The sequence below is a fragment of the Pleurodeles waltl genome, chromosome 8 (assembly GCF_031143425.1).
Source record: "Pleurodeles waltl isolate 20211129_DDA chromosome 8, aPleWal1.hap1.20221129, whole genome shotgun sequence".
Classification (NCBI taxonomy): domain Eukaryota; kingdom Metazoa; phylum Chordata; class Amphibia; order Caudata; family Salamandridae; genus Pleurodeles; species Pleurodeles waltl.
The window spans coordinates 1,257,454,875-1,257,469,060 of NC_090447.1; the positions used below are offsets into that span (position 1 = coordinate 1,257,454,875).

General features: G+C 41.6%; 1 protein-coding gene across 1 annotated transcript in view; it reads right to left on the reverse strand.

Moving 5' to 3' along the window:
• B3GLCT (beta 3-glucosyltransferase) overlaps positions 1-14,186 on the reverse strand; it is a 902,740-nt gene that overhangs the window by 573,102 nt on the left and 315,452 nt on the right. The window contains exon 5 of the mRNA XM_069205575.1: positions 12,454-12,530. Within this exon, the coding sequence (XP_069061676.1) occupies positions 12,454-12,530 (77 nt within the window). The remainder of the gene's footprint in view (positions 1-12,453; positions 12,531-14,186) is intronic.

Consider the following 14,186-nt stretch of genomic DNA (forward strand, 5'->3'; position numbering starts at 1 on the left):
TTTTCAGGACAGCATAAGCACGAAAGAATAAGATTAAAAAATCACCGAATACTTTAACCTGAAGGGGAGATAAAGATTAGAAAAGAGGAATGCTTTAAAGTCTTTGATGAGTGTGTTGGCTTGCCAGCCGACAGATCTATTATCTCCAAGCAAACTACGGAGAGCTTGGAAAATGCATTGGAGGAAGCCATAAAATGACATATGGACTCCGTGAGATTAATGCTACTAAGAAAGGATACAGGTATTCAGGTGCAATTGTTGAGAACACTTTTTAAGATAGAACTATGACATTTGAAACCAGGAAAAAAATAATAACACATCCAGTGAGATACTTGGCTCCACAGGATAGGGTTAATGGGCACCCTACATTTTGAGTGTTAAAGATGCTGATGGGACCATGCAATGATCTGAAAGCTCCAGAAGTTCCATTCAAACATTTACAAGAGGGCATATTTTAGACCAGATGATCAGGCAGTATAATTGACGGAAAAAGCATTATACGTCTGTCACAAGCCAATAAATTTGAAAAAAGAGGGAACAGATATTGGTTCCTGCGGCTACTGTAGCAATTACAGAACGATCACAGTATTTACCATCAGTTTATACTTCAGTTATTGAGTTTGGTATGGTCACAAGCACTACAGAAGCAGATATAACTCTGATCGACTAGCGAGGGGAAGCACACTGACCCATGTGATTCTTTTATGGCTGTCCTGACATAACAGAGTCCAGCTATCCTGATACTCTGTCAACTGCCAACATATAAAGCAATACATTGGTATTTTCTGTGGGTTAAGCAACAATTATGTGTTATGATGTGCTTCCACTCTAATCTCTAATGGAGTAAATGAATGATCTTTACCCATTCAAGCTATCACTTTTAGAAGGAAGGTGTTGCATTGTCAGAGCACTCTTCTATGCATTATTTATCATTGGTGTGCAACAACATCTCCCCTGCTATCTTTGTAATAAGTTGCATCTTAAAGACCAGTTGCACTGCTAAAAGTGGGTCTGAAGTTATACCCCAAGCTACTGGCCACCAGTTGGAAGCATCTATAGATTTCTAGATCAATCTAGTTTTCTAAATGACAGACGAATAATGTTCAGATGTGACTCATATTATTGAGAATGTAATACGAAGAAAGGTACCCCACTCCCTTTTAGTCCATCAGGAAGTGAAGTAGGCTTTAGATGGGATAGTCTGAAGATTTCCTAAAGGGATCTTACGGAATACAGACAAAGGAGGAATCATGCTGGGCTACCTATTGGGTCCATTACAGACATCTTCCAGCATATGTATTGCTCAATGGCACGGGAAGGAATAGCTTTGCTGTGAAGATTAGCCACATTAGTGCTGTCTTTTCCCCCAATAATATTCTCTTTGGTATTGCAAACCTTAGTAGTATAGTCTAGGTGTAACAGAAAGATTTGTGGATTCAGCTTGAAATGAGAAACACAAAATCCTCATTTTTTTTTACAGACAATGTTATCTTATCGACTCCTGAAACTTCAGTGTCCTAAGTAGTGATTTCGTTTCACAGGGATCTCCAAATCAACAAATCAGAGATGTTAAATCTGACTCTGAATAGGGAGGGGCTGAATTCCTCCCTTTAGATGGGCTAACAGTAAAGTCAGACATCTGGATATATGTGTGTCAACACTGCGTCTATGAAACACGTTCTGCTGCAGGCTGCTAACTTTCCGATACAAATACAAAAGCTGAGAAAAGGTCTGGCTCGCAGCAAACACCTCCCTATTTCTTATTAAGGCAAAGAGGTGGTAGTAACACATCACTGTTAGCATAGCTATTATTTCGTTTTTCCAGGCACTCTAGTGACAATACCGAATGAGCGACTATAGGAGTTGCTAAGGACAAGTAGTAATTTCATTTGAAATTGGAATGGTTCTCAAAGCACTTCCGTGTGTCAAGGTTGGTCAGGTAAGGCCTGGGTGTGCCCAACTTTAAGTATTACTACAGCTCTTCTCAATCTCTTTTAGTGTTTAGATGGTCGTTGACACATTAGGGCAAACATGAACCAGGCATTGGAATTGCAGACCAATCTGGTATTTGATTTGGTTGGCTACAAGTGACAGACAAAGAATGTGCATCCAAATCAAGTGACCAGACCCCCTAACTAAAATCTGAGAAAGGGTGACTAGTGCTAGAGTTTACCTTCTTTTTATCACCACCCCACTTTCGTCACCACAGTCGGCCCAAAAGTCCCCACCCCTCTTCCTTTTTCACCTCCTGCCCCAACATCTCCAATCACAAGACACCAATAACCAGCACGTTCCCCCATTCACACCTCAACCTCACCGGGTCCATGCCTGACAGGTCATCTCAATCCTCCCAAAATTATTGAACACAACTGGCCCCTTTTCAAAAAGCTCCTTTACTTGTTCTCACACCTCTCTCGAAGAATGGACATACTCACCTCAGCTTTACTCCTGCTTAGTGACTCTCTGTATTCCTGCCACTCCTATCCTCATCACCCCTGCGTACCCTCCCCTCACCGCTTTCTAGCATACCCAGAGACAGACGCATACCCAGAATCAAACGAACACATCCTCCCCTTGACAACTCTGACCTACTCCATCTTCTAAAGAGTTATGCAGCATCAAATTCCGCTTCACCCTTTTCCAATCTACCCGCTTCCCCCTCCTTTTACCTTCCCGTAAAGGGCTGCCAGATTTTGACTATCATCCCCTCATAACGTGATGCACATCCTAACTACCCTCCCGGATCAGCCAGTTCAGTAAGACAACAGCTTCTCTCAGAATTGCATGCTACACAATTGTCGTTCTGCTGTCAAACATTGTCTCGAGCTGTCAGTCTTGATCCTGACCTATAACCTTGACATCCTGATCCTCACAGAAACGTGGCTCAATGCCTCATCAAACCATGTCTTGGACCTTCTTCTACCTCCGAACTACTCTATTTTGCGGCGCGACCAGGAAGATAGACACAGTGGAGGTCTTGCACCCATTCACTAAAACTCTCTGAGATGCCAAACCCTCCCAAATACTCACTTTTATTCCTTCTAAAGCTTGTCGGTGGAACTGTCCACATCCACTTCCTCCAACTCAATGTGATTTACCATCCACCAAGTCAAAACAATAGCTTCATTGAGGAATGCATTGACTTCTTCACCTCCCAACTTCTCAGCTCTGACAATAATATCTTCCTTGGCAACTTCAAGATCCACTGGGGAGCCATGAGCAATAGTGATGTGGACACTTTTACCTCCTTTCTCCATGCCAACAATCTCCAACAACACTGCCATAAACCTACACACCAAAAAGGCGCCATTCTAGATCTGATAACCACCAAATCCTCCTACCTTAAGACATGCAACACCATTCCATTTGACTCGTCTGATCACATGCAGATCCTGTTCTCTCTAACCGGTTCTTATACTAAATCTTATGGGCAACCCAAGAATGAAAAAAATATGGTTTTGAGACAAATCCAATCTGGACACAGATGCCGTGGCCATCACTGCCCTTCCTACCCTAATTGCGATTACACCCCCATCTTGACATCAACGAGGCCACCGCAAAGTTCAACTCCTGCATGAAATCTCTTATTGACAAATGTGCACCACTGAAGTGCAAATTATCCACACCAAAACCGCCTAGGCCCTGGTTCTCTAAAGAGCTTTATGAAGAATGAAAGCTCATCAGAAAATAAGAGAATGGATGGAGAAAAGGCAGTTCACGCTGGACTGTTCCCATAGGGAACAGGGTCAAGACTGATTTGCATATGGCTGGGTCCAAACTGGGGTGGCATAGAGACTGGGGGTGAGTGTTTAAAAAGTTTCAGCACTTCGTCCATCATCCTTTTGTGTTGGAAAAGCAACATTCTCCCTGAGTATGACTAAGCTTCTAATAGGGAGAAAACAACACAGAGCCAGAATCCTCAGAGCTAAATCCCCCCATATTAGAGCCCTCTTGGATTCCGCAAATAATGGATCAAAGTGCCTGTTCTATGTTATTGCTCAGTCTACTAACCCCACTATCTTTTCGGCTTCCAAGCCATCCGTGTCCCGTTGCAATCGATTTGTGGATTTCTTTAATAAAAAAAGTTAGAGACATCCATATTTTGCTTCCCATCAACGGCTCCCTTGAAACGGTTGAACGTCTACCGTGCAAATCAATACAACCATGGTTATCTTTCTCTCCAATCTCCGAGCAGGACCTACTGCGAACTATCTCCAAAGTAAAACCCTCTAACCACCATCAGTATGCTATTCCAGGATCTATCGGCAAACCTCTTGCCATACACCCACTTCCCATATGGACTACCTTGGTCAATTCCTCTCTTAATCAGGGCCTCTTCGCCGAATGACTAAAAATGGGTCAAATCACTTAGCTCTTTAAAAAAAAACTCTTGATCCAGAGAACTTGAACAACTACCACCCAGTCTCCACATTCCCATTTTTAGGCAAAGTCATTGAAAGACGCATAGCATCCCAACTAGCCTCACACATTCAAACAAACAACCTCCTAGACAGAGATTTCCGCCAGGGTCAAAGTACAGAAACTGTGGTCCTCCAAAACGTTGATGATTCCCTTAAAATCCTCGACTCCAGCAAGTCCTGCCTCCTGGTCCTCCTGGATTTATCCACCGCATTCTACACTGTCAACCATCATGATCTCCGTCGTATTCTTGAACTACACATGGGATGTGGAGGAACGGTCAGCTGGTTTCCTTTTATCTATCCAACCACTCCCAAATTGTGCAAATGGGCAACTCATTATCAAGACCAGTGACCGTTCATCAAGGTGTCCCCCAAGGTTCGATCCTCTTCTTAGCTCTCTTTAACCTCTACCTAGAATCACTATGTGTGATGCTCAGAAACTCAGGGATTCTCTTCCACCTGTATGCCGACGATACCCAAATATACATTAAAATCTCATCCTCAGAGGATGTTGCCTTGCTTTCAAATACACTCTCAATGATCCAAAACTGGATGTACAACCACCATTTAAAACTCAACCCAACTTAAACAGTATTTCTTTTGATCTCACCTCAGAAAGCAAAACAAATTTGTACAAGAATGGTTGGCCAACCTTCCTGCCTTGCTAGGCTGCCCTGCCCTTGTCATAAGTACAGATTACTCGGAATCACCCTGGACAATAGTCATAATCTCCATAGCCACATAGCATCTATGGCAAAATGCGCACATCAATTTAGGCAGCTTTGGGGCATCAGAATTGTTTTCCAGTACAAGACCTCAAAACAATGGTTAAGTCTCTCGTTTTCTCTAGACTATGGAATTGCCCTTCTCCCAGGCTTTCCCAAAGTGTACCTAGGCCCATTGAGAGCAACACTACATGCTGCAGCACGCTTCATCGTAAGTCTCAAGAAATTTGACCACATTTCCCCTGCCTTGCGTACCCTCCAATGGCTCCCCATTGAAGCACAGGCCCGATTCAAAATTGCTTGCATCACCCACAGGGTGCTGCACTCCTCCTAACCCTCCTATCTGCTTCAGAAACTGAAAATCTCTGGAATAAATAGGAGTTAAAGAAAGGCCCAATCCCTGGTCCTGGAATCCCCCACCTTCAGACGAGAACGATAGATGAATCAGTCCTTCTCTGGCAGTGCCACTAGAATCTGGAACTCTCTGCCTTCCCAACTCCGTCTAACCACCTGCTTATAAACCTTCAAAAAGGACCTCAAGCTCCCCTTAGTCGACAGACATCTTAGTTAATTCACCCTCGACCAGACCTACTTACTTTCTCCAATGCATCCTGATTTGCTTCGCTTAGCTGTTCATGTCCTCTACCCTGTTGTTGAGACTGTCTCCTGTGGTAATTCTTGTATACTTACATTGATATAAACATATGCATTCAATTATTATTATTGTAACCTGATGTATCTCAGTATTATGTGTTTTTATAAAACATTTGATGCCTCCGGACCACGTCAGGGCTATATAAAATTGCAAATAAATAAATGAAATTATTCTGTATACACCAATAAATCCTGGTCGGCAAATTACTCTTGCCATGAAACCTAGGAAATTTAAGAAATAGAGAATAGAAAAGGCTCTATAGCTACTTCTTGTGGTAATCATAGCCTGATACAGAGCAAATCAATAATGCAATTAGCCAGCTTGTAGGACTATTTTAACCAGACATAATGGGGATTATCTGATGATGTTCAGTAGACATGGCTGTTTCAGTCGTTGTCCAGGGGAACCAAAGGATAGGAGGCAAAATGCCACACGCTTCTGTGCCGTTTGCCCATGCTTCTCAAAGACTGAGAGAAAAGGGATGGGTCCAAAGCATTTCAGTAAACAAGAGACCGACTAACGTCTCCGTCACCCCACCCATGCCTTCACTATTCAGCTTTTGAAGATCATTGTGCTCCTTCTAGCTACAAAGGACATATAAGGAAATCCTGATTTCACTTCCATGCACAGGCAAGCATGTTGGAGTGGTTCCCTGAATCACAGAAAAAGGTTTTGGCAAACTACCAGATTTCCGTGGCAGACACATGCAAAGAGTTCACGGAGGACATACTGGCCCATATAGACTCTATTGTGACTTTTGAGCATCTACCAAGCCTTCAGATTCAAAATGGATAATTGATCTATATGATATTGCCAACACAAATGGACAGGCAATGGAAAACTGTGCAGAACTTACCCACATTGACCATCTATTCAAAATATGCAACTTCAGTGTACAGAAATTCTTCTCAAAGAATGGGAAAATGTACGGTTTAATGATGATAAGGCATGCTGTAAGCAGATTCAGAAAGGGTCTGAGGGATGTCAGCCGGTTTAATTGGAGGCCTACTTAAGTGGTGCAAAAACATGTTAAAGTAGTGGGTGCAAAATACGCATACCAATTTCAGACAATTGCAGAAGTGAATGCTTGGCAAAAAGCAAAAAATAACGAATTTAGAGGATTGTTTCAAGCAGAGCGAAGTACACATTTTGGAAGTAACTATTCCCCTACGACTTGGCATCAATCACCCTCTATGTAGCATACCTAACTCTAGGACCACTCCGAAAGGTGCAGCCCCATCATATTAGAGCCAGAAAAAAATCATATACGAACTGGGGCTAAGGCAAAATTGAGTTGATTTTTAAAGGAAGATATATATTCTCTGGTGCCCAAGAAACCAGAAATGCCAAGCGGACCCTCAACAGGTTGAAGATAAAGTATGAGAATAGCCATTAGATATGAAGTCGTAGCTATGCCATAAAGAATATGAACTATCTAAGCGGCAGTCACTTAGGTTCTTCTGACCTCAAGCATGCACTGACATACATACATGAATACCAGACGTCCATGATGAGTACGTGACAACCAGATGAATTAATCACACCAGACTTTCCCTTATAAATAACAGACAATGAGGTGCTCGGAACGATTCTGTGACTTCACCTTCCTGTACATAACAGTAGATCTAAGTGGGTCACTGGCTTAAGACAGACTTTTACAGCAGGAAATAGGTGTGATGTTGTGCAATGACCCTCCATGTACCCATAAATGTAAAATGTAAGCTAGTTTGCATTTTTACAAAGGAGAGACACTACAGTACGTAAAGTCCATTACTTCAGCAACTAAACTAGAAAAATGTCCCATAAAATCTGGGGGTAATGGGTCTTTACAGACATATTATACTAATGCATTTTAGCATTTGAATTTTGTCCAGAAGTGTATAAAGGGCTGGTAGAGCTCAAAAGGTATAATGAGCATTCAGTAAAAGTGTACCATGCTTAGTGTTGTATGAACTAGACATAATCAGATCTGTTTTTAACCAGCATTCACTTATACCAACCAATAGATCAGCCATCACATGTAAAAAAATGACCACAACAGACAAACTAGGACTTAAGGGTTCATTTAGAATTTGGTGGTGTGAGAGCACCCTGAAAATCGTCTCCTGTCATTCAAAGCATGTTGTTTCCATACTTCACTTAAAGGTGAGGGAACTGCTAAGATTCCTATTATATAGCTAGGTTTCACTCATCGTAAAAGTGTCGTCCAGACACCCCACACAGCATTCCGGTATTGCTGGGGCAGTACATTTTTTTTTGTCCAGGAACGCCACTGGATGTCTGGCGCACTCAGGCAGGAAAAATGCTCAATGTAGCCCACACAATGGGAGGAAATCGTCTGCATGTCAGGGACATTGATATTTTTTCTCTTTAAGAAACAACCCTTTCTTTGGAGATTGTTTTATTAAATAAATGCCAATCAGCCACCATGACATGGCGGACCACTTGCGGCCTTCTAAACGACCTCAGAGATTTAATACCACAAGTCATGCTGGATAAATGTCCAATTCACACAAAGTGTAATATCTACGTACAAAATATCTAGAAGACAAACAATGGAGCAATGGGAGCGTTACTGAAATAGGTGATACATCAGGTCAGGAAACCAAATAAAACAGGCTTAACAACACAAATCATATAAATGGATCATTAAGAGAAAGGGAGGGCTTTGAGTTAGTTAAAAATTATTTGTGTATTGAATGCTCATGGCAAAATTTAACAAAATATAAAAATAACTGGATGCCAAATTTAGTGATTGGAATTATGATTCAATGCCTTTCAGTTAGTTGCAGGGCCAGCTTTAGCATTTGTGTTATCAGGTGTGACAATCCTTATTTGTGTTCACCCAATGACCGCCTTCTCCATGGATTCCTTTACTACCACCTTCTACCTGTGACCCCACACCACCATATGTCCTCACTCACATGTATTTTATCCCTTTTAGTCAAAATGTTATTGCTTCAGCTTTTGGATATGAGCCATGGAATATTTAAAACTATCACAGTACAAAAAATATGACATATATATATCTGATACACAACAAGTATGCAATAGATCTTGTGGGGGCGTTTTTACTAATTAGATATTGACACAATTAACCCATATGAAATGTTATATATGCCTCACTAAATTCTTCTTCTAACGTGGTTTTGCACATTGAGTTTTCATGAAGATGTGTATTTATCTTAAAACACTGACAAATGCATTTTTCTCTTTCTTTTCTAACTTCTTTATTTTGCTCTAACCTGTGTCATCGTCATTAGCGTATATATATCCTTTCATGACGTAAATGCATTCTTGAAACAGCAGAATGAATGGAGAATGTGTTAGGGTTCAGCTTTCTTACTCATTTGACCAATGTAAAATATAATAATGTATTGAAATGTTAGTTTAATCTTTAAAAGTTGTTTCTTTATAATTAGGCTTTGTCAATAGAAGCTTAGGACGTTCTTTGTTAAGTTTGCTAATTCGACCAAAGCTGTCCGGTTCACAGGATTATATTGCCATTCTATTGGTTCAGACAATGTGCTATCATCACAAGACGCTAAAGAACGACTCTAAAGAATGTTGCATTTTGCTGATATGTTTTGTTCCATGAATGTGTGTTCTGACTGGAGACCAGGCTTTCTTCCTAGACCACTTGAAAATCCCTTTTGCAGACTTTCTTGAGAGCACTTCAACCTACATACATTCTGATGTTTTCCAGATTCATTCTGGGAAATACTTTTGAATCTGCCTTTGAATTCATGCTGTTCTGAGGCTCTACTGAGTTTCTCAAGCCTCTCTTTATGGGACCTTCTGTTACAGCATTTATGCTTTCACCTCTCAAACTCTGGGCTCTTTATGGGTTCTGTTGATACTTTTCATTCTATTTAGCTTTAAAAAGGGATAATCTTTATGGAACGCACTTCATGCTTTGTTCTGTAATTATTTTGAAAATTTTATGATATGTTAATAAAGAATTCAATTACTAAAAATATTTCAATAAAACTTTGAAAACTATACCCACAATCTCATCATTGACTTCTACCAAACTGAAAGATATTTACAAATTTTGATAACCTGTTGATTGAATTGCAGTTTCTTATCAATTTCTTGTCCCCTCAAAGGTCACATCTCTTGGGTGCAGTGGGGTGCGGGACCTTCATGTTTCCGATTTAACCAAATGTTTAACTATAGAAGTTCCCTATAGTCCCCGCTTCACCAATCTAATTTTTGCTTTAATAAAATACAAATCAACCAATAAAAACAATTGCAAAATACAAGACAGTTTCCTTTACAGACAGACCTTTGTTCTACTTCTTGAAACTTAATTCATTTGCTTCCTAAAAGTGCAATCATCTGATGTCAAACATCAACCTAATCCCCAACATTGATCCTCTAATGCTCTTGTAGGGTAGGAACTTTTTAACAGATATCCAAAAGTGGCATACCTCATGCTTAACCATGTCCCTCCCACAGGAGGACTGCAGAACATTCCTCGGCAGGAACAGACAATCAAGACTTAGGCCCTTATTATGAGTCTGGCAGCTTTGCGGTGACAGTCCGACAGCCGGCACCACCAGGTTGCTGACGGTCGACAGTCTGGTGGTGCAGGTGGTCTTAATCTGCCAGGGCAGTGCTGCTGGGATTATGAGTCCCCTTCAGGCCATGTCCGCGCAAAGGCTGGTGGAGACGAGGTGCCGGAGGCCCCACGGCGGCCCCTGCACTGCCCATGCAGTTGGCATGGGCAGTGCAGGGGCCCCTATGGACAGCCCCATCGTGCTTTTCACTGCCTGAATTATACCTGATGCAGTGCAACATTGTCACCGGCTCGATTATGAGCCTTCGTCAATGCTGTGGTGAGTTTCCCGCTGGGCCAGCGGGTGGAAACACTGTTTCCGCCCGCTTGCCCAGCGGGAAACTCACAATAGGGCCAGCGGACAGAAAACCGGAGAGGCGGTTTTCCATCCTAAAGAGTTTGCCGGGCAGCCTCCACCACCCGCCAAACTCAGAATGAGGGCCTTAATGTTGGGTATTATGTAGCATAGGACATAAATGTTGCCTGCTTTAAACCCTCCCACACCAGAATATCTTACCCTTAACAGTCTTGCAAAATAGATGCCAAAATGCATACAATTAATTGTAGTTCCCCCTTTTTGTAGGTGCTTAATTAGATTCCTTTAGATTTCCACCTAAAAACGAGTCTCATATGCACATTGATGGATAGATTTGGGCTATTCTCCTCTTGAGTGGTACTTTCATTTCTTTTATAGCGCTACTCATCCCAATGTATGTTATCAGAGCGCTTTACATTGCATACACATATTATATTGAGACAATGAATCAGACACGGTGTGGGGGACTGGAAAATAAAATAGTCCTGGCACTAAAATAAAAGTAGTCTGATTAGTGAATTAAATATCTAAAAATAGTGGCCCATATTTGCAAATTGGGGCAGTTTTGAATTTGTGAAGACATGCAGTACAGGTGTTTTGAAAGCTAAAGAAGACTGCATAGATTTGAGATTCTTGCAGGCAATGTTTGTTTTAATATCAGGAAAATCAACAGTAAAGACTGGTCCAGAAGATCGTATAACAGGCTGATAGCCAAAAGATGTCTGGCATACTGACCTGTCAGAGCAGCCCTTTGGCCACTCCCGATTTCTATATAGGCCAGTCCAAACCCAATCATAAAAGTGTGTAAATGAATGAAAGCATTTCATCAGTGTCCAGGCAGCCCACAGGCTTCCTCAGTGGGGCAGCTTATCTTATACTGTGTGTTACACATTGTTTAAACGAATGACCTACTTATTCACAGTGCTAGATGTCACAGACTGGGCCCTGTTAGCGCTATGAGTACACGTCACTATTCCAATGTGCACTAATCAGGATTCAAATCAGTGACCCTCCAGCAACAGACTTGGGCATCTCTAGTGATCGTATTAATCATTAGGCTTTTGTACAGAACAGTTCAATTCACATAGATACGCTTAACCTGCATTTCTTTTTCATTTGAGGTGTGTCCATCATTACTTGTTATGTGCAGTTACCAGTTAAGTGAAAGGCCAAAAACATAGTTACAAAATATATCGTTCGCTAGTTCCAGAATCAAGGGCAAGCCAAACTGATATAAAATAAGACGTTTCAGTAGTATATCCCAGTATGTTACCGAGATATGCTACACAGACAGGAGGTGGCAGGCCCCGAGTCCTTGCGCTCTCCTCGTTGACAGTTTAGCAGGGAACTGGAGGGCCTGGAGCCGGTGAGGCGACACTGGTCGCACCGCCCTAATCCCAACACAATTACTTCCCAAATCCTAAAACAAGAGCGTGCTTAATCCTACTGACATGACCTACCCGGCTTCACAGATTACCATTTCATATGTAGTGGTAGTAATGAGAATACTATTCATGGTTTTATGTGTGTCGTAATCTATTCACGCATCGGCAGCCATCCTGGAATAGGGTTTCTTAAGAGAAAACCTTTGCAAGATTGTAAACAATGCTTCATGAAACATGCATTCTCAAGCTACAAGCAATGGAAAAAACAAACTTTGGCAAAACTTATGAACTATGCAGGTTTTCTGTAGGTAATGTTTTTATTTATGTAGGCAGGGAAATTATAACACTAGTAAAAACCAATCAATAAATTACTTTAAACTTCATACTTACTCTGGAATTACTGGAAGTACGGTCCACGCCCCTTTATGTCCATCCATCTGATGCAGGAGCAGCACTGGAGGCACTATCTTCAAAAGAAAAAGCACAAATAAATATTGCTTGTGTTTTTGAATGGTATTTATTTTTCTGATGTTGTATAAGTATAAAAAGACCATACTTAGATGCACGAGGTGCTCATCTTAAAACGTTTCCATTTCTCTTGCAGTACAGCTAATTATTAACAAACCTCTACAGTCGTGTCAGTCAGAACACTACAGCAACAGCTGAGAATTACCATAATACAACAGGCAATGAAAGGTACTAACAGGTATTGTGGCTTACAGTAAATGGGCAGCGAATTATTTTATGAAGTTATAACAACAGAATTACTTACCAATTATCTTATTCACTTCAAGCCCGGCTCTTCATTGTCTCATTCCAGAGAAAGACCTAACTACCTTAGCCCAAAGGAACACGTTCTATTGAAAACCTATAAATATATATTACCCAAAAGCATCCTATTTTTGGGGTAGAGATGTCAGTATCTAACTTGTGCCCTATATAAAAAAGTATTTTATTCTTCAATCAAAAAACATAGGTTCATCATCCAAAAATTTTGACCCGTCATGCGTTGGTAGAAAATTATAATGGACTACTGAGAGTAATATAGGGGAGGTAAGGCATGTTACGCAATGTCATGATCATCAATGGCCACAAAAGGTATAGTTCCACTGTAATAAATGCACAAAAGGTCTAACAAACCCTCCAAAAGTCAAATGTCATTACACTTTATCATCATGATAGTGTAAAAAAAACCCTTGTCAAATTGTCAACTTGTGCACACTATCTGCAAACTTTGCATTATGCTTCATGATTGAAATTAAAATCTTTGGGCCTAATTAAGATATTGGTGGAGAGGTTACTACGTCACAACAGTGACAGATCTCCTGTCCACTGAAATCTAAATCCCCTTGGATATAACAGGATTTAGATTTCACAGGACAGGATATCCAGCACCGCTGTGATGGAGTAACCCCTCCCGCCAATATCTAAGTCAGGCCCTTTATTTTTAATAAATCACAGATTTTTGCAGAACTATATCTTAGCACAAGTGAGAAACAAAACATAAAACATAGCAAAGCATGTATGCAGTCTTGAATTTTATACTGGCCTTCCAACAACACAGTCATCCAGTGGCGCCCGCCACAAATGTCAAGAGGGGCGAGGAGGATGGGGACAGGTAACAGGGGAAAAAAAATACTTATTATTTTGTCGCCGCCGCTCACCATCTCCTGCCACCTCGCTTGTCGGTCCTCTTCTGGTGTCCCAGCATTCACTGAGACACCAGCACAGGCTCCCCAGGAATCCTGGTGCTGCTTTCATGCTAGACCTAGCACGAAAGCAGCATAAGTACTGGACTGAGCGGCACTGACTGCCGCTGAGACACAGCCCTGAGGTCTGTGCAGTTTCTCTAGCCAGGCTGTTTAACACAGCCAGGCTGGAGAAACCTAAGTGCGCATGTGTGTTTGGCCAGCCTAAGACGGCCGGCCAAACACACATGCTCACTTAGGTGCACTCTCCCCTCCTCCCCTCCTCCCCCCTCCCGTGGCCAAGCCCTGCCCCTCCCTGTAATGCTGGCTGAGCCAGCAGATAAAAAATAAAACAATATTAAAATATTGTTTTATTTTTCATCTCCTGGCTCTTGGCCAGGGGGCAACGCCCCTCCGCCATTGCAGAGGAGCCGC